The 17,691-nt window shown below is 41.4% G+C and overlaps 3 protein-coding genes across 4 annotated transcripts; 2 read left to right on the top strand and 1 right to left on the bottom strand.

Annotated features, from left to right (window-relative positions):
* The first annotated feature begins 755 nt into the window (after window positions 1-755).
* kcnk12l (potassium channel, subfamily K, member 12 like) lies at window positions 756-2,792 on the top strand. Its single transcript, XM_029520257.1, has 4 exons — window positions 756-813; window positions 1,290-1,692; window positions 1,783-2,327; window positions 2,421-2,792. Exons 2-4 carry the CDS (start codon window positions 1,308-1,310, stop codon window positions 2,790-2,792), a joined length of 1,302 nt encoding a protein of 433 aa, XP_029376117.1. The 5' UTR covers window positions 756-813; window positions 1,290-1,307.
* Window positions 2,793-4,367: 1,575 nt separating this feature from the next.
* Window positions 4,368-9,510, bottom strand: ppm1nb (protein phosphatase, Mg2+/Mn2+ dependent, 1Nb (putative)). The gene is made up of 6 exons (XM_029520258.1): window positions 8,821-9,510; window positions 7,975-8,546; window positions 6,137-6,254; window positions 5,378-5,492; window positions 5,232-5,295; window positions 4,368-5,110 (listed from the first exon to the last, which is right to left on the bottom strand). Exons 1-6 carry the CDS (start codon window positions 9,224-9,226, stop codon window positions 5,093-5,095), a joined length of 1,293 nt encoding a protein of 430 aa, XP_029376118.1. The 5' UTR covers window positions 9,227-9,510; the 3' UTR covers window positions 4,368-5,092.
* Window positions 9,511-11,597: 2,087 nt separating this feature from the next.
* rtn2b (reticulon 2b) lies at window positions 11,598-14,358 on the top strand. 2 transcript variants are annotated; one of them, XM_029519993.1, is made up of 7 exons: window positions 11,598-11,610; window positions 12,939-13,146; window positions 13,287-13,425; window positions 13,602-13,671; window positions 13,887-13,933; window positions 14,060-14,118; window positions 14,246-14,358. In XM_029519993.1, the coding sequence occupies exons 1-7, from the start codon at window positions 11,598-11,600 to the stop codon at window positions 14,346-14,348; spliced, it is 639 nt and encodes a 212-aa protein (XP_029375853.1). In that variant the 3' UTR covers window positions 14,349-14,358. The 2 variants fall into 2 exon arrangements, with proteins under 2 accessions (XP_029375853.1, XP_029375854.1); XM_029519994.1 differs by lacking the exon at window positions 11,598-11,610 and adding an exon at window positions 12,228-12,358.
* Window positions 14,359-17,691: the final 3,333 nt, after the last annotated feature.

The following is a 17,691-nucleotide window of genomic DNA, read 5'->3' as shown; positions in this document are numbered from 1 at the left end:
AAACAACAGAAAAACCGACACTAAGTATTGGCTGCTAATTTTAAACAGACTCTGTCTCAAAAGAAGTGAGCGTATGAATCAGCTGGGGAAATCAAGGCAGATGTCTCTGTCCACACCTGTCCTCTCCTGTCACTCACCTTCAGATGGCAGGCAGAAGGAACCCCTGCCCTTGCCTACAACATCAGACAAGATTAAAGGGATGAACAGACAGAGAAACTGAAAGTCATGCTCAACTAATCCTCCCACACAGTCTGCAGCAACAACAAAAAGCCCTCTGAGTGGGACTGAAAGCTGGATTCTACAACTACAGTCCAATGTCTTGGCTACTGAGCAAAGCTCGCAAGGGAAGTTTTTGTCTTCAGTGTGTTGGTCAAGGTAAAGAAAGAAATCTTATAAATCTGATTTCTGAGCTTCTGGCCACATGATTCTTGTCTAATATATGTGCCACTGCTAAACAGTAAAATGTCTCCTTCAATCAGGATCAAATTAACGTAACAGTGACCGAGGAACCAGTTATTTAAAGTAAATCTCGTGTCACTTCTAGCTCTTGAAGGATACGTTCATTTGAGGAGTGATGAAGGCTTGAGAAAAAGGGCCGTGCTTTTAAATAGAGGCGATGACTCCACCAATCAGGAAGGACGGAGGGTGTGAGCGAGGGAATGATGATGTCAGTGTTTGATGGATGAAGCGTCAGGCAGCCTCCCAGTTTGCACAAAAAACTCAAGAGACTTCCTCTCACTCATTGTTCAGCAGATCCATGGATCAGCAGACCAGCAACGCGCAGGCAACAGACGCTGCTGTCAATGAAAGCAGGTACTGAGTTTTTTGCTGTTTTTTGTTTTTTTTCATTGCTCGACCTAAATGTGAATGATTAAAAACAGCTTTTGACATCATGAATGCCGATGATGTACTGATTTAACCAAAAATGTTAATTTTTCTAGCCAGATTTTTTGTGACGAGAAAAAAACAAAAACAAAAAACAGAACAAATAGATTTGTGAAAAATAAAAAGCTATTAACATATGAACACTTCAGTAAACACTAACACTAATATATGTGTTTCTTTTGGTTTGTTTTTTTTTTTTTTTTGTTTTGTACAGGTTTCAGATGTGTCAGTTTTCCTCTAAATAATCCAATCAGCTTTCACTAACCTCCTTCAAGAGATGTTTTTCAATGCTAATGTAGTCTTAGCGCTGCATGCATCACTGTGCATGTAAACTAAAGTATGTCATATAGTCAGTGCATGAGGGTGATGCATGCAACACATAGTGTGAATGTGTGACCTGGCAGCGCTGGCAGAAGTGGTGCATGTTGTTGCAGTGGTGTGTCTGCGCTGCTGCTGTGCTCATGGCTCAGAGGAGGGCTGCTGGTGGCTGCTGCTGCCCCAGGGCGCCCATGAATGAAGACAACGCCCGTTTCTGCCTGCTGGCCGGGCTCATCCTGCTCTACCTGCTGTGTGGGGCGGCCATCTTCTCAGCCCTGGAGCATCCCTTTGAGCTGCGTGCACGCCGCCTCTGGAAGCAGCAGCTGGAAAACTTCACCCAGCGCTACAGGGTGAACCTGGGTGCCCTTCATACTCTGCTGAGACAGTATGAGGAGGCAAATGGAGCAGGGATCAGAGTGGACGCATTGAGACCCCGCTGGGACTTTTCTGGAGCTTTCTACTTTGTGGGCACTGTGGTCTCCACTATCGGTAAGTGTTGATGTAAACAAAGTTTCACACAGATGCTTCCTCAGAGCTTCTTACATAAAGCTGACCTTTGGACCTTTTTGTCCTCTCAAGGATTTGGCATGACCACACCAGCGACCATAGCAGGGAAAATATTCCTGATCTTCTATGGTCTCATTGGCTGTGCTGCCACCATCCTCTTCTTTAACCTCTTCCTGGAGAGGATCATCACCATGCTAGCTTACATCATGCGCTGGTGTCATGAGCGGCGGCTGAGGTGTGGTGGAGTTGGAGTGATGTCGAACAGGGAAGAGACACCTGGTGAGGAGGACAGCCTGGAGGGCTGGAAACCGTCTGTCTATTATGTTATGCTGATCCTGGGAGTAGCATCAATTGTGATTGCGTGCAGCGCCTCCACTCTGTACAGCTCCATGGAGAACTGGAGCTACGTGGACTCCCTCTACTTCTGCTTCGTGGCCTTCAGCACTATTGGCTTCGGGGACTTGGTGAGCAGTCAGAGACAGCAGTATGAGTCCCAGGAAGCCTACCGGCTGGGGAACTGCCTATTTATTTTAATGGGAGTATGTTGTATCTACTCACTTTTCAATGTAATTTCTATTGTCATCAAGCAAACTCTGAACTGGATTTTGGGTAAACTGGTCTGCTCGAGGCAGCACCTGCTCTGCTCTTGCTGTACACCTGGCAGCTGGGGGATCTGCTGCCGCTGCCTTCAAAACAAAAATCACAACCAGAGGCGTCTGCCGACACATCTCAGGCAAAAACGCTTAAAACGCAACACCGTGCAGCCTATATCATCCCACTGTCCTGCAGGAAGACACCGCTACAAGGGTGGCTCAGTGGAGACTGTGTGTGACAGTGAGACCGATGCAGGAGCGGCGGCAGATGGGGTGTATGTGGGGCGTCGTCTCTCAGGAGAGATGATCTCTGTCAATGAGTTCATGGTGTCCAATAAGGTGTCCCTGGCTCTGCTGCAGAAGCAGCTGAGTGAAACAGCTCATCAGGGCCCACGGCAGAGTTACGGCCATCAAAATGGATTCTCTGGTGGTGTTGGGGCTTTGGCCATCATGAACAATCGCCTGCAAGAAACCAGTGTGGATAGGTAACACACCAAGATATCATTGCTGTGTACGCGGCTTCAGGGTCTCTGTATTGGAAACCACATTCAACCTATTTGCTCACTGAGTTATTTCAAAAAGTGAATAAATTGTCCTCCGGCCAAAATCTGAGATAAACTAATTTTCCTCTCATAAGCGTCTGTTCAGCGTCTTCCTGAGTCTTTGGGAGTCTATGCAGATTATACCAGCTTGGATTCTGGACAGCAGATAATAGTTCACATTTTGTTCTGTGAGGAGAAAAATAGAAAAAACACAATCGCAATTTATAAAATTCAAAGTCTGTGTGAAGTGGGGTCTGGTGTCCTGAAGTGATTGGCTCATACAATAGCAATCAGATGAAAGAAGCAGTGAAGGACCACTTTGAGCGGACTGCTGATTTAAGAGCTGAACGTGTCCTCAGTTCGTCTCTACAAATTGTATGTGAGGTAGCAGTCAGTTTTATTGAACATACAGACATAAACACAACATCCTTTATTAGGTGATAAATACTTACAGATATAAAACGTTGTGGTAAGCGTTTTAACTGAGCTTTGTAGGGGAAACAAGGAAATTAAGGTTTTAATTCGTTGATTGCGCCCAAATCGCTCATCTTCTTTCATCAGCCCATGCCATTGAAATTCACAGTAATCATGAAAGAGCACTGAGATCCTGAGTTTTCAGTGGAGCACATCTAATCAAATGTTGCCTGTAGAGGACGTCCTTATGTCAGTAAGTGCTGTAGAGATAGCCGCAGGATCATATTAACAGAGCGGCGAGCAAGATTCAGGCTGTCCGTGGCCAGCTAGAGGAGATCCTTTACTATGCAAGAAAATCCATTTAATCCTTTGTGTGTCATCCCGTATCATCTGCCAGGCAGTTTCTCATCAGTGCTTTGGGTGATGATGAGACAGGCTTCCTCATTGGAGATCTTACAGGAAACAAAGTCATCCATGTTTGCTCCCCCTCAGTCACGCTTGATGAATTGTCTTTACTGTTTATAACATCAGATCAATGAGGAAAAGAGTTATTTAGGGGATTACTGTGGGTAACAATACTGCACGTCAGTCAAATATTCTTTATTTAGATTTAAAACAATCATGACCTTAACATGTGATTTCTATACACAGACTTATTCATTTTAAAATGATGTAATGATGCAGATAAAATAATCAATCTCTTATGGCGTTTGCTTTATCAGCCATAAAAAAGATGAATAAGGCAGCACAGTACAAGTCATCCAACAGATGGAAAAAATACATTTCACATACAGTGTATTGAAGAATGTCTTTAGAGATATAATTATTATATATATATATAATTATGCAAGATGTAGAGTTGATTTTTGAAAAATTAATTTGGATTGGTCAATGAATATAGATCTCACAGGGATTGGGTATTGTGATACGTTGGTTGGTTTGTTTTTTTCATTCACCAAACTGGAACATGCTGCTCTTTTGTTAGTAAAAAAAAAAACAACAAACTTTTATCTCAACCAATAACTAATTTAACAGATAATCTTATTCTACATGTTTAAAACAACAACAAACGAAAAAGCAAACACCTTTTGGAAGAAATGTTGCGATCATCTGTGAAATGTATTTTTTCTTGAGGTGTGTGTGTGTGTGTGTGTGTTTGTGTGTGTGTGTGTGTGTGTGTGTGTGTGTGTATTGAAACTTAAAGTACTTCATTAGTGCTTATTTGCCTGTCCACTTCCACGCATGAGAGAAAATATAAATTTGTGCATTACTATCAGCCACCCAGCTGTAAGCATTTCCTGTTGTAACATATAGATAGATATTAGCTGCATGATAGCTTTTGGCTATCTCTCACAATTAGTTTTTCCTGGAGATAAAAGGCAAATATAAATTCCTTAAATTATCCTTGTATTATATTTATACTTAACACATCAAATCTTCAAATATAACCCACTAACACTTCTCATTTTATTCAAACGTGAAATTTCACAGTTGCTAACTATTCAGTTTTCCAGGCTGTCATTTGAAATGATCATCTGTACTTTCTGTTCACTAAATATGAGGCAGAGATTTGTTGCTGGGTCAGTTTCTCTGAGTTAAGTTTTACAAAATGTCCATCTTGTATAAATATAAATGTGTCAGACTTTATTAGATCTATTTTTGCATTGTATTTGTTGTGACGAGATGCTACTTGATAGCATGATATAAACAAACACCCGTGTCTGTTCATCATCTCTTTTTTGTCAAATTGCACACACGAAGAAAACATCTTTAATGTTGATATTAATTACAGTCCCTCCGTAGATCCGTGGAGACAAAATCCAGTAGGGTTTCTCAGGAACCTCCCAGGCCCTGTCCAGACAGGTAATATAGGATAAAACAGGTTTATTGTATGTATGGTAAGTTTGCATAGTAAAGAAAATAAAAGGTATTCAAATGCTTGGAGTTGGACAGATGGATAGTTAGTGCTCACATTTGGTACTTTCGGCTTGTGCGTCTCTCTTTGATGATAGTAAGCAGAAATAATGCAGTTCCTCCTGTAGCACAAATGGAAGTAAGAAGGTAACATTTCCCGTTGAACTGAATGGATGCACGTGACAGCCCAGTTTGGTTTCTTACTTGCTCTGTATGCCTCCACCTGGTGGTAATCCAGGGATGACAGTGGACGCGAGGATGGTGAGGACAGACAGCAGGTCGGGCTCCTCCTCTCTGGCACACAGCTCATCATAAATTTCTGTCAGATATTCAAGCAAAGATAACATGACGCCAGCCTTTACATGTAGATTACATAAATTACCAAAATTATTCATAGTTTTTACTGCTATCAGCAATGAGACGTGCAAAAGCAGCAACTGCCAATTTTGACTTCTATTTTTGTTGGCCATTTTTTTTCTTACTACACATTTACACATTTGTAAATAGAAAAAAACTTTTTTTTTTCATTTCCAAAACCTAAATAATTTCTCTGAACAGTTGGATATAAGAAATGAAATTGTGCATTTTTAGAGACTTTTTAAAGCTTTGGAAACAGTACACACATTTCTTTTGTCCTTCAACATTAAACTTTGACAAAGTATGTTAGATTAACTCACTATATGTGCGATAGACAATCACTGCATTGGTGTGATTCATTAATAAGATTTGAACAGTTTTTTGTGTAAAAAATATACCTCCATGTCACAGACATACACATCCATTGTTCATTTTGGTATTTTGATATGATTTATTGAAGGAAAACAATTTTTTTTAAAAAAGAGATTTTGAAGCATTTCAAGACTAACCTGTGGACCTCAAGAAAAAAAAAAAAACTTCAAACATTAATCCGTAATAAAAATCAAAGGTCTAACATGCTCTAATGTAATATAATGATATCCACACCTGCTACTTTGGACTCCAGCAGGTCCTCCAGCTCAGCCTCCTGGTGTAGTGCCTCTGCTGACAGCTGGGGGGCTCCAGGGAAGCACAGCAGGATGATGCTGATATTGTCCAGGCTGCCCTGTGGAGCGAAGCAGTGTCAGCAGAGGTGAATAATGACGGCTGACCTTACAAATGTCAGCATATGGTACATTATTTTATCCTGGCTAAGCTATTTTAGAAATATATCATTTTCACCTCAAGCCAGTGTCACACTCGTGCAATGGTGCAGAAAAATGCTGTGACATTTTGAGGTCATTGTGCAAATCCAAGCTGAAGGTCCTGTTACATAACAGTGACATGATGGCCAGACAGTGTGCACGTGTGGCCCATGTTGACCCTGATGTGATTCTTTAACTCTAAAGAGAATGCAGAGAATGCAACAGCTATAATAAGGCCGATTTCCTTCTGTACAGTTGCTGTAGAGCAGGGGGATAGATTTAGTGAAGAATTTATTTTACCTACTTATTGTAAGATATACATCAATTGAGTAATAGTTTCAGCCTAACACAATAAAGCTTTCTGCTGAAAAGTACTTCCTCATTTATTCTATGTCTTAACTACTAAATAATAATAATAATAATAACTCTCCCCTAAGCACCCACAAATCTAGTAGCTATAATATAATTAGAGCTGGCCGTACAGAATTAATTATCCTTCCTTTGTGGTCTCAAATGATTCTTCATGTAGGCGGTTCTATATTCTTGAGCAACGACTTTCAACCAGCTGACCCTCCCAGAGAGTGGTTGAAATTAGTCCTCATAGGAACGTCGAATAATCCCATGTAACCTGCTCTGACACCTCTGTGGTCTATTTTAAGGTGGTCTGTCAGGCTATTGAACAAACACTAAGCTTCAGCAGGAGACCGCACCACAGCTTTGGCATGGGTCAGTGCGAATGTATGCTATTACAGCAGAACATGCTATTGGTAAACCTTTGCCTCAGTGTGGTAGGATAAAGTTTAGTATGTTTATATTAACATTGAATCTGTATCATAGTGAAGAACTCACTGGAATTTATTAGACCTCCATTTCCCCTCAGCTCAGTGCATCTTAAAACTTTACTGCTTAGGTTCACTCATATAATGTTTTTAACCAGAAGTGCTTTTTTGTTTTTCTTCTGTGTGCCATAACTGGGGGGACCTTCTATCAAAGAGGTAGTTGTTTTTCAGGTTTGTTGGTGAAGAAACAAGCTCAGCTAAAATGGAAGTGAATATTAAACCTAAACTTGTCAAAAAGAACCTTTCTTCAATGAATATGAAAAGACTTTTTCAGTTTATCAAAAAATAATAATTTGCACACGGTATGCAATCAAATAATCAAAAAAACAAGTCTGAAAAGTTAAAGGTATACACACAAAAACAATGAGAGGACCCAGCACATCTTACAATGAGAAGATCAACCTTTTTTTGCAAATTGTTCAGTTTACCATCAGTCTAATCAAAGCTGATGGAAAGACAGGTGAGACTGCAGGCGATTGATTCAAACTCTTAGTGGAGTTAGAGATGGATTGACCAGGTATATGAATCAGTATGACTCAAACACAAACTGTCCTGAGTTGCCTTTAAAAAGATGAGCTTTTTTTTTTTTTAAGGGATGGCAGTGTTCATCACAAGCAAAACCAGCTCAACACAGTCACATTTTAAAGTATTATGTTATTACATAAAATCCACGGCCCATTAAGAATGATGTAACTGAAATTGTTTTGCTTATAATCACTTAAAAGGCGCTGGATCACTTATTTGACTGCTTTTAGAGTGGAACTAAAATAATGTGAGGTGGTTTGAGGCAGCAGGTTCTGACCTTATAGAGACAGAGGTCAATGACTTGAGCACAGACGTCCCTCAGGTCCGTGCACACCCTCAGTCGGTTATGGATGAAGATGCACAGCTCCTCGTTGCTGATGGTGTCCCACACCCCATCACAGGCGAGGACCAGAAACTCGTCTGCTGGCGAGCGCTCCACCACACATACCTCAGGCTCTGGTGACACCATCTGCTGGCTGGGCGCCCTGTTCTCTGCACCCTTGTAGCTGAAATCCCCCAGAGCACGGGACACCGCCAGGGAGCCGTTGATCCTTTGGAGGGACACAGAGCCGCCTGCGCTCTCAATACGCTCCTTCTCCAGAGGGTTGTAAGGTTTGTGGTCTTCAGTGGAAAAGCAGACCTGGCCAGACCGGCACAGCACGGCCCTGGAGTCACCACAGTTGGCAAAGTAGATGTAGTATGGCGAGATGAGAGTAGCCACCACGGTGGTACCGCCTCTCTCCCAGCCTTCTCGACGGGCCACAGAGTGCAAGTGCTTGTCTGTTTGCAGGAAACCTTCTATGATGGCACCTTTCACCTTTTCCGGGTCGTCTTCTGACCTTATTCCACCTGCGCGCACACAGATATGCAGACACTCAGTGTTTTCTGACGCGAACAAACCATACGAACACAAGATAGAAATGTGTGCTGAGTGCGATGAGAAATCATCATCAGGATACTGATCTCTTTGCGCTGCGGGAAGAAACTTTTCTCATCAGAACAAACTAGCAGCTAACCGTCACTGTAATCAATTAATTGTAATACAATTCATTGTATTCCCTTTTAAAAGATAACACATTTCACATTCCTTTGATTGATAGATTTTTAAGTCCATATCTTTCACCTGTGGTCAGGATGTGGCCCAGGAGGTGCTGGGAGCAGTGCTGTGCCACTGTGCTGCCTGCATGGCCATCGAACACTGCGAAGAAGCTCCAGTCTGCCAGCTCTCCACCCAATTGTGGCACACAGTTGTGGAAGTCCTCCATGTTGGCCCTCCAGCCCTGCATGCTTCCCAGGGCGTAGGTGAGGCCCCAGCGGGCACAGCCCTCCTCGGTCAGCTTGTCCAGGACAGGCCGGTCGAGGTAAGGGCTGGGAATGACCTCCTCCTTCTCCTCCTCCCTTGGCTGCTCTCCCTCTGCTGCTCCTCCACGGCTCCCCCTGAAGAAAGAGCTGACCTTCTTCTCCGTCTCTTTCACCAGCTGCCGCACAAACGCGGGCATCTCCACGCTGCCCTTCCTGGATGTCCTCATGGCTCTGATGGGCAGCTGATTTGTGGGGAATCTTCTTTTGGCCCTGCCCTGGTGTTTGTGGCTGGGACGGAGGGCTGAGCTCGGCCTGATCCTGGGCCTGTGCAGTGTCTGCGTAGCCCTCTGCTGCTCCAGGGCTCAGAGCATGGCTGCCTGAGCTGATGGATGTTCCCTGCGCTGGCTGCTCAATCCCCTCTGCCTCATCTCCTTCCGCTCCTCTCTCCTCTACCTCTCCAGAGATCTCACTGATCAGCACTCCCTCCTTCACTCATGCCTGCTCACCTTCTTGTTTGGCCTCCTCTCTTTGCTGCCGTGATTTCACCTTCTCCCTCGCTTTTTCATAGCTCTTCCGTCTTTCACCAGCCCGTTCCTTGCCTTGTTATTTTCCCTGCCTCTGCTCTGATTGGCTGGCTATTTGTGTGCACCAATCCCTGCCTGGCTCTCATCCCTACTGTCATGTTTGAGCTCACCCTCTCTCACAGTCCTCCTATCTGCAGCGCTGCCCCTCCCACATCTTTGATAATCTCAACCTTTGATCAAATGGGATTATGAGCTCCAATGCTGTGGATTACAGGATTGTCGGCCATTTAGCACCAATTGTGTGACTGATGGCGGGAAGAAGAGAGACAGAGGGAAAAAATAATTATTTTCATAATGCACCCAGATCCTTTTTATACATTAAACATGGTGACAGCATATGTGTTATACCACTGCAGTGATGACCAGCAACATTAACAGACCATAAATGTGAAATGATGGTTTTCTATTTACCCTGATTTAGATTAAAGTCGGTGAAAACAAGAGGGTGTTGGTGTGATAACCGAAGCAATGGAGAAAATTTTGTTTTTGGGCTGGATGTGGTTATTAATCATGGGTGTAAAATGACCCAGCTCCAAAACGGTCACTATTCTGCTCAAATGTAATAAAATCTTGTTCTGTCTTTGCATGATTATGTTACTTCAACATGACTTGAAGCGATTATGTTTGGCTCCCTTCCCTGAACAACTGCTTCAGTCTGTGGAGTCAGATGGGATGAGATCACTCTCTGTGTAATTCTCAACATATTTGGATTTTGGAGCAGACATATGGCCAGTTATGCAACTGTGATCAGAAACAGGTGGATCAACAATTTGTAATGTTCTGCAGTTCAGTCATCCAAAGTCAGGTGTCATGATGGGATAAAAACAACCTGACACTGAGATACACACAAATAAACACACGCTGTTTGTCCCAAATACACAGTAGTTTGTTTCTAGTTTTCCACCAGCAAAATGTTGGAGCAGGCAAACTAAGTCATCAACCACAGCTCACATCTTAAAGAAGTAAAATAAATGCTCTGAGGGAATTAGAATTAGAAACTATGTAGCACTTATATCATAGCCCTTTTACCTGTATTGAAATATTAAGTAAAGATAGTAAATGATAAAGTAGTAAATTCATGTAATCATGCATGGCCAGCAGCTGCAACATGATAAGTAAGATCAATGATAGATGTTAGACATCATAATAATAAGATTTCACTACAACACACTTTTGCTCCATTGTACATGTATATTACAGGAAGTAGCAGAAGTAGCAACATGACAATACTACCACTATTCTTGAATTTTTATTATATTTACCATAACTGTATTCTCTGTCATTTCTATTTTGTAAAATGAATATTAGTATCTTATTATATATAATATACAATGTGTGCATATCAAAATATATTAGAAAAATAATAAATAGATAACATTACTTACTTACAATACTATGCTATGCTGTGCTATGCTCTGTCATGGACTGTTATGTGAGCTTAAAACAATAGCGCTACTAAAATGTGACAGTGGAGCAAGCAGCAGACATTAAATGGTACTTCCTGCTGAAAAATGCCTGCCTCTCTCTTTTGCATACAATTTAAATGTGATAAGTGAGACACCTAGAGTCATTTCTCTGTTAGGGCACGCCGTGTTACTAGTTATGATCCCAGCTTCGTGATAAATTCATTAGTTTGTGATGAACACCACGGTGTAGCTACAGCTGCTGGAGATGGCAGCTCTGACGCTGATCACGTACGACTTTTAAGATTAAAAGTGGTCTCTGGTCAACATGGTGAAGGCCTCTGCATGCAGGTCGGCCACCAACTGGCTGAGGAGGCTGGAGCGTCTCTGAAAGCTTGGGGACATGTACATGCTGATGTCTCAGGTTCCCTGTATAAGTGTGTGTGTGTGTGTGTGTGTGTGTGAATCCAAACAGGGGGGTATCCAATACAGGATAAAATTAGGCCAGCCAGGCCTTATATTGCTGACGAAGTCTGGGTGGCCAAAAAAAGCCTGGAGTGCAGCATAGGAAGTGCAACGAAGAGAGGAGACCAAGTCGGACCGCTGCTGAAATGGCCTCCAAACGTAAGGAAAACAGACTGTGTCAGATTTAAGTACAGTGAGTCAGAGCAGAGTTCAGCTGTCAGGTGGGAGAGAAAGAGGGAAATTATTTTTCCTGTGCTGTGCAGGTGCGAATACAGACAGGATGGCAAGTCAAATACTGAGCCCAGCATGTCTTTCATTTGCTGGACAGATGGACAGAATGAGACTCAGCTAAATGAGAAGCTGTTGTTTGTTTCTTTCTTAAAGCTCTGAAATGTGTCATCGAAGAAGATTGATGAATGGTTTCTTCTCAGGGCTTTTTTCTCGCACTGTCTTTTATGTTTGTCATTGAAGTTAGAATTAAAGTTAGTTTACGTTATGCCACACTTGGAAAATGACTGAACAGATTTGGTAATTGTCAAAATTTGCCATTAAATGTGAAGACCTGAGAAGTGTTTATATATTTACTTATAAAAAATGGTGCTGCTGGTTTAATTGTGTTTGTGTGTGTGAATGCATGGCTCATTTGTAAATTGTCTTTGAGCCCACATGTCATTGTTGTGTGTATGTGTGTGTGTGCTTGTCTGTGTTTTTGTGTAAGGATTCATTATTCTGACATTTACACTGCAGTCAGGAAGCTCATCCGCTGTTTGGCTGTTTGCAGATCTAATGATATGCTCTAATTCATCTTATAGCTATTTCTTCATCATTCATTTAGAAATTTAGAGAGTATTATTTAAAGAGACATTACTCCTGAGACAGGTGTTTCTGGAATATCTTCTTTTTGACAGTAAGTAATAACCATTCAGCTCAGTAATGCTTGCTTGATATTTTGTCCTTTATCCATTTTGCTTGCTGATTTTAATAACTCTCTGTTTTTGCTGTTATATAACTAAAACCTCTCCGGCACAGAGGGAGGGATGTGTGTCGCAGGAGATTTGTTTGTAATAAAAAAGGAAGATGATCTGGCTTATTTGACTGAAACCACATCTACTGAGTCTGTCATAGAATCTCAGAAGTTATTCTTTACTTACAGTGCCAGACTGTTTAATCCTCACTCTGAGGCATCTTTACTGTAACTTTTTCTTTGGCATTGCCATTTAGTCAAGTTCACTCCACTCTTTTGTCATGTTTATAAGTGCTACACAAAAACTCATCACAGGGTGACACAGCTGCTTCAGAGACAGGCGACGCATCAAAAACCTTATCATCAAAACCAAAAACAGAGGCATCTGTTCTGATCATATCTATGAAAAACAAAATACCTCATCCAACCCATCAAGACCTTACAGGGAACACAGACGATCTCCATACAGTTCCCCTTTTCTGTCTGCTTATCAACCATCCAGTGTGTCCACCTTGTGTTGCAGTTGTGGATCTGGTGTACTGGCGGAACATGAGGAGGACCGGTGTGGTCTTCACAGGCCTTGTGATCGGTCTGGCCAGCATGTTCCAGCTCAGTGCAATTACTGTGCTCTCCCACATCTGTCTCGGTGTCATGTGCGTCACCTTCTCGCTCCGTTTCTACTATAAGCTGCTGGAGCTGCTGCGCTTCAACCCCGGGATGCACCCCTTCCAGTGAGTCTCTTCACTCAGGCAGCTGCGGCAGACAAACTCTGTTCTCAACCTTTCAATCTTGGTGCATATTTGGACCAAATGTCTGCAAAGGAATATACAGTGTACAGCTTGTTGTTTCCTGATTGTGTGTCTGGTCCCAGGTCACAGCTGGATTATGACAGCAGTCTGACAGACAAGGACACGGTGATGCTGGTAGAAGAGCTGGTGCTGCTGATTGCTTTTGCAGTCACAGAGGTCAAACGCCTCCTTTTCATCGAGAGCCTGATTGACTCTATTAAGGTCTGAGTGTGATGATAAAATATGATTAAATAAATCCCAAATAAAAGTACAAACAGCTACAGCAAAGATGAAAACTAAGCCTGTAAACTAGCTGAATGGCAGAAACCCAAGACAAGGCTGTATTGAGTAATCAACACTAGCAAACATCAAATCACGTTCTTTGCTCTTCCTCCCAGTTCGTCATCCTGCTGTACTTGTTGACCTATGTGGGTGTCCTAACCAACGGTCTGACTCTGGTCATTACTGGTGAGTTGAAATGATTCCATCTTTACTCAGCTACTCACACTTTGAAGCCATAGTCAGACACTTTTTTTTGCAACGTATCGGCCCCTCATCCTGAGGAACCTCCTCACACAGCCTACACTCCATCAGTCAATTTCACTTGTCCTTTAAACACTATTTTTAAACTTTTGGTGCAACCAGTGCAAACCAAGTTCTTCTCCTTTGTTTGTCTTTTACAGCCGTGATCGCTCTTTTCTCTTTTCCACTGTTGTACAAAAAGCAGCAGGTGAGACTACGTCCAAAGACAAGAGACACAAGCTTTATTTCCTTGGAGAGAATAAGAAAAAATACTTGAGTAAATTTCCGTAGAGATGCTTTGACTTCACTGACCTGAGTGTTATTTTGGGGACAGGTGCGGATAAGGAGGATGATGAGAACGATCAGAGCTTTTGGAAAGAAAATCAACAACATGTAAGTTGCCTGTCTTTTTTTTTTTTTTTACAGCAGTATTGAAAGCAATTTAACTTTCATTCCAACAAAATCTCTCTTTGTCTTTTCTGACCCTGCCGTGTCATGTGATGCCCCTGTTTTGTTGCAGGTTCCTCAGTGTGTATAATTTAGTGAGACCCTCTCCTGTCTCTGCTCCTGCCCCAAAACCTGCACCGGCAGCCGCTGCCAAACAGAAAGCCAAGTCAAAATAACTTTTTTTTTTTTTTTTTTTTTTCACATGTTGAAAATGCCCAGGATTTGGGATTTGGAAAATGTTGGAATGGTACATTATCTGTGGGGCCGCAGGAGGAGCAGCTCTCTTCCATTTCTGAACTACCATGTTTGTTTATGGGAGCAAGGTTTAATCGACCCTGACAGCTGAAACAAAGCTGCCATTCACTCAAGGACAGGAAAACAAAGTGTATGAAGAGAGGAATTTTATTTACAGAGATGCTTTGCTGGCAGTGTTTAGTTTAACCAGTTCACACAGTCTCCAGAGATACAGCAGAATAAGACTTTTTATTTCGCTGCAGAATCATTCATAACACAGTGAAGCGCTATTGCTGTTTTCATTATTTAACCTCTATCATTTCAGAGAAAACTGACATGAACATCACCCGTTGTTAATTAAAATGAGCTGAGTTCTATTTGTGCTGCTAAAGTACAATCAAAAGCTTTTTAAACGGCAACATTTTACAGTCTTCACGAGACCTGCTGTCCAATGCTCTTTATGCAAATTGCATTTAATCAGGTACAAACAATAACTTCCTGCTGCTCTTAGGGGCAGTTTAGATTAAAGATAGAAAGTAAATCAGCGGAACAGGAACCTCAGCCGCCCCGCACTCACTCCGACTGAAATTGAAATTGTTAACAGCACAAAAATATGTTGCTTGTTGGTACTAATGGCAGCAGCTTTTTACGTTCCCAGCTGCCTCCTGTGGCCAAAAATTAAGCTTTAAGAGCAATGAGAGGGAAACAAAACAGCCCTCCGCTCTGGAAAACTAAGACTAAGCTAAAAGACCTTAAAATGTCCAGCAGAGCTGAGTCATACTGCAGAGTTTGTCACTATGAGAACCTTTTTATCACATAATACATCAAGTACTTTAAGACAGCTTTCTATTCCTCAAGTTGCTCTTTCATGGATAGGAATTATTGTTAAGGTTGTCTAAATTAATTTCACCTTTCACCTTTTGGTTGGAGCTTACATAACTATGTCTAACTACATAACCATCACCGTCTGATCGAGGAAACACACCAACTCTTTCCTGCTTTGGCTGTGTGTGGACGAGCCGCATCATTATCTGTCATCAGAGGACATTTTAATAGGTAAAACTACAAACTACTGACTTCACACTATTTTAAAAATATAACCTGTCAACATACATTAGACTAAAATCTGGCTTTTTAGATTGAAACACACATATGGATCAGGAGACTTATCTTCCAAGGCTATGTCTCACTTCCAAAAACAAACTAACCAATTAAGTGATTTCACAAAACACTGCTGACAGCTTGAGAGGAGAAAAGCGCTTGAGGCGCACTTTGACAAGGAGACGGGGGTCAATGCAAAACAGAAAAATATTCACATCATGAATGCCAAAAAATTTCCTGTTAAGATTGCTTTCATTTCTTCTGATAGTGTAACTAGAGTGTGAAGACTTGATATCTAGAAAGGACAGATTATTATTATTTTTTTTATATTCTTATCTGACCATAACATAATATTGCCATCCCAATACAGTTTGTTCCTCCACTTCAACATTTTCCAAATCAACAACACAATGTGAGAATTTTCAAAAATTACCTTTACTGTAACTCTTGACAGTTTATTCAGTTGTGGCCTTTTGTGGAAGGCTGCACTTGTTCCTGTACTTTACTGATCACAGCATGGACATGTAAACCTCACCTGATTTCTCTCCACCCTTCAGTTGATATATTATCTCCAATACACACTGTGACATCAGCTGAGAGACCAACTAATGTCTACAGACAGAAGAGGGCTTGATTTGTACCAACTTGGATGTGGATTAAAACTTTGCTATACAATGGTTCATTATTGAAATGACACTCTAAGGTGGAGAGATAATGGCTGAAGTTTCTCTGTTGTGTGAAATTGTCTTTTGATCTACAAACTCTGGGCTTTTAGCTGCCACACCTGAGCCAGTAAACTATAAGCAGCTATTTAGGCACCGAACTACTGTTAGTATGTCTGATTATTGTCACTGACAGTGTGGTGTCCCTCTAGTAGTCATTGTTTCAGATTTTACAACAAAGAAGCACTCATACTAATATGTCTTAATGAGCTTCAGACACTTACTGTGATTTCACATTATGATCCCAGCTGATAACACAACACTGTGAATAGTTTCAGTGTATATCTATAGCGACAAAATAAAAGGGTTAGTGCACCCAAATCAAGCAGTATCTATATCTGCAGATGGTTTTGGTTGAGAGACATGTTAAACCAAAGCCATCTGCATCACTACTACTGCGTGCAATTTAGGTGAACTGACCCTTTAACAATGCACCAATGCAACAGTTTAGAGTAGTACCAGATCATCTTTGAAAATCGACATTAGTATCAGTGCAACACCAGTTTTACTACCATTGTTTTGGCTCCCGTTATGATGGTGGCATCTTTATGATCTTAATAGAACTGTCAAATGCGCAACAAACTAAAAGAGTAGATCTTTTTTGGTCTTTAAAAAAGGTCTGTTATAGGTAACTTTGTTTTCAGTTGACTTATTTCTTGAAATATTTCTTACTATATATTGTTATTTTCCTATTCTTATGTTGCTCCCCAATAAAAAATACCTTCAAAGATGATGTTGCATTTGCTCAGCACTCTGTAGCTCCAAAGTAAATGTTACCTGCTGTTACCTGTGTTGACATCATGAACAATAACATGAGAAGCACCTGGAGGTGAAACTTCTCAATTCAATTGTTACAAAATGTGAAAAGGGTGTATTACATGCAAACTGCAATAATCAGTGCAGAGTTAAATTGAACAAATTAGTAAATCGTATTTGGAAAAACAGAAGATCATTTATAACAACATGGGAAAACATCATTGAGCTGCCACTCAGGACAGTCAGGATAAGTCAGTGTAACTATGCTTATTCTATATCTGAAAAATACATCTAAATGTGTTGTCTTGACAACCGTGTTAAATATGCTTTTAATGACAATATATAGTTTTGTTACAATCAGCAAATTTTACCAGTTAGATTTCTAGTGGGGTGATTTCTTACACGTCAGCTGAAACTCTAAACTTCCCATCATCACCCCTCGTTTAAAGATTAGTGATGGTTGATGAAACACATGTGTTGCACTGACACACATGAACACTAGGTGTCAGTCTTGGAAAGTGTCAGCTATACTGATCTTAAATAAGTAACCGGAGCAGCCCAGAGCATCATCTGATCTGAAGAAATAAATGAATCCTGACAAACATCCTCACCGTCAGTGTGATGCCAACACACATCGCCTCCTCCAACACAAACTCTGCTTCACACACACAAAATGTTTCTTAAGACAGCAGCTTTTTCTCTCTGT

Source organism: Echeneis naucrates, chromosome 14 (genome assembly GCF_900963305.1).
Source record: "Echeneis naucrates chromosome 14, fEcheNa1.1, whole genome shotgun sequence".
Classification (NCBI taxonomy): Eukaryota; Metazoa; Chordata; class Actinopteri; order Carangiformes; family Echeneidae; genus Echeneis; species Echeneis naucrates.
This window is presented reverse-complemented; position numbering and strand designations above follow the sequence as displayed.

Excerpts from the sequence above, each read along its gene's own strand:
- ppm1nb (XM_029520258.1), bottom strand. The coding sequence starts at position 9,226 with ATGAGGACATCCAGGAAGGGCAGCGTGGAGATGCCCGCGTTTGTGCGG. Across the intron at positions 8,547-8,820 it reads GGGCCACATCCTGACCACAG|GTGGAATAAGGTCAGAAGAC; the intron begins GTGAAAGATATG and ends GTGTGCGCGCAG. Across the intron at positions 5,493-6,136 it reads GCTGGAGTCCAAAGTAGCAG|AAATTTATGATGAGCTGTGT; the intron begins GTGTGGATATCA and ends AATATCTGACAG.
- kcnk12l (XM_029520257.1), top strand. The coding sequence starts at position 1,308 with ATGTTGTTGCAGTGGTGTGTCTGCGCTGCTGCTGTGCTCATGGCTCAG. Across the intron at positions 1,693-1,782 it reads CACTGTGGTCTCCACTATCG|GATTTGGCATGACCACACCA; the intron begins GTAAGTGTTGAT and ends TGTCCTCTCAAG. Across the intron at positions 2,328-2,420 it reads ACTGGATTTTGGGTAAACTG|AGGCGTCTGCCGACACATCT; the intron begins GTCTGCTCGAGG and ends AATCACAACCAG.
- rtn2b (XM_029519993.1), top strand. Across the intron at positions 13,672-13,886 it reads TCTGACTCTGGTCATTACTG|CCGTGATCGCTCTTTTCTCT; the intron begins GTGAGTTGAAAT and ends TGTCTTTTACAG. Across the intron at positions 14,119-14,245 it reads GGAAAGAAAATCAACAACAT|GTTCCTCAGTGTGTATAATT; the intron begins GTAAGTTGCCTG and ends GTTTTGTTGCAG.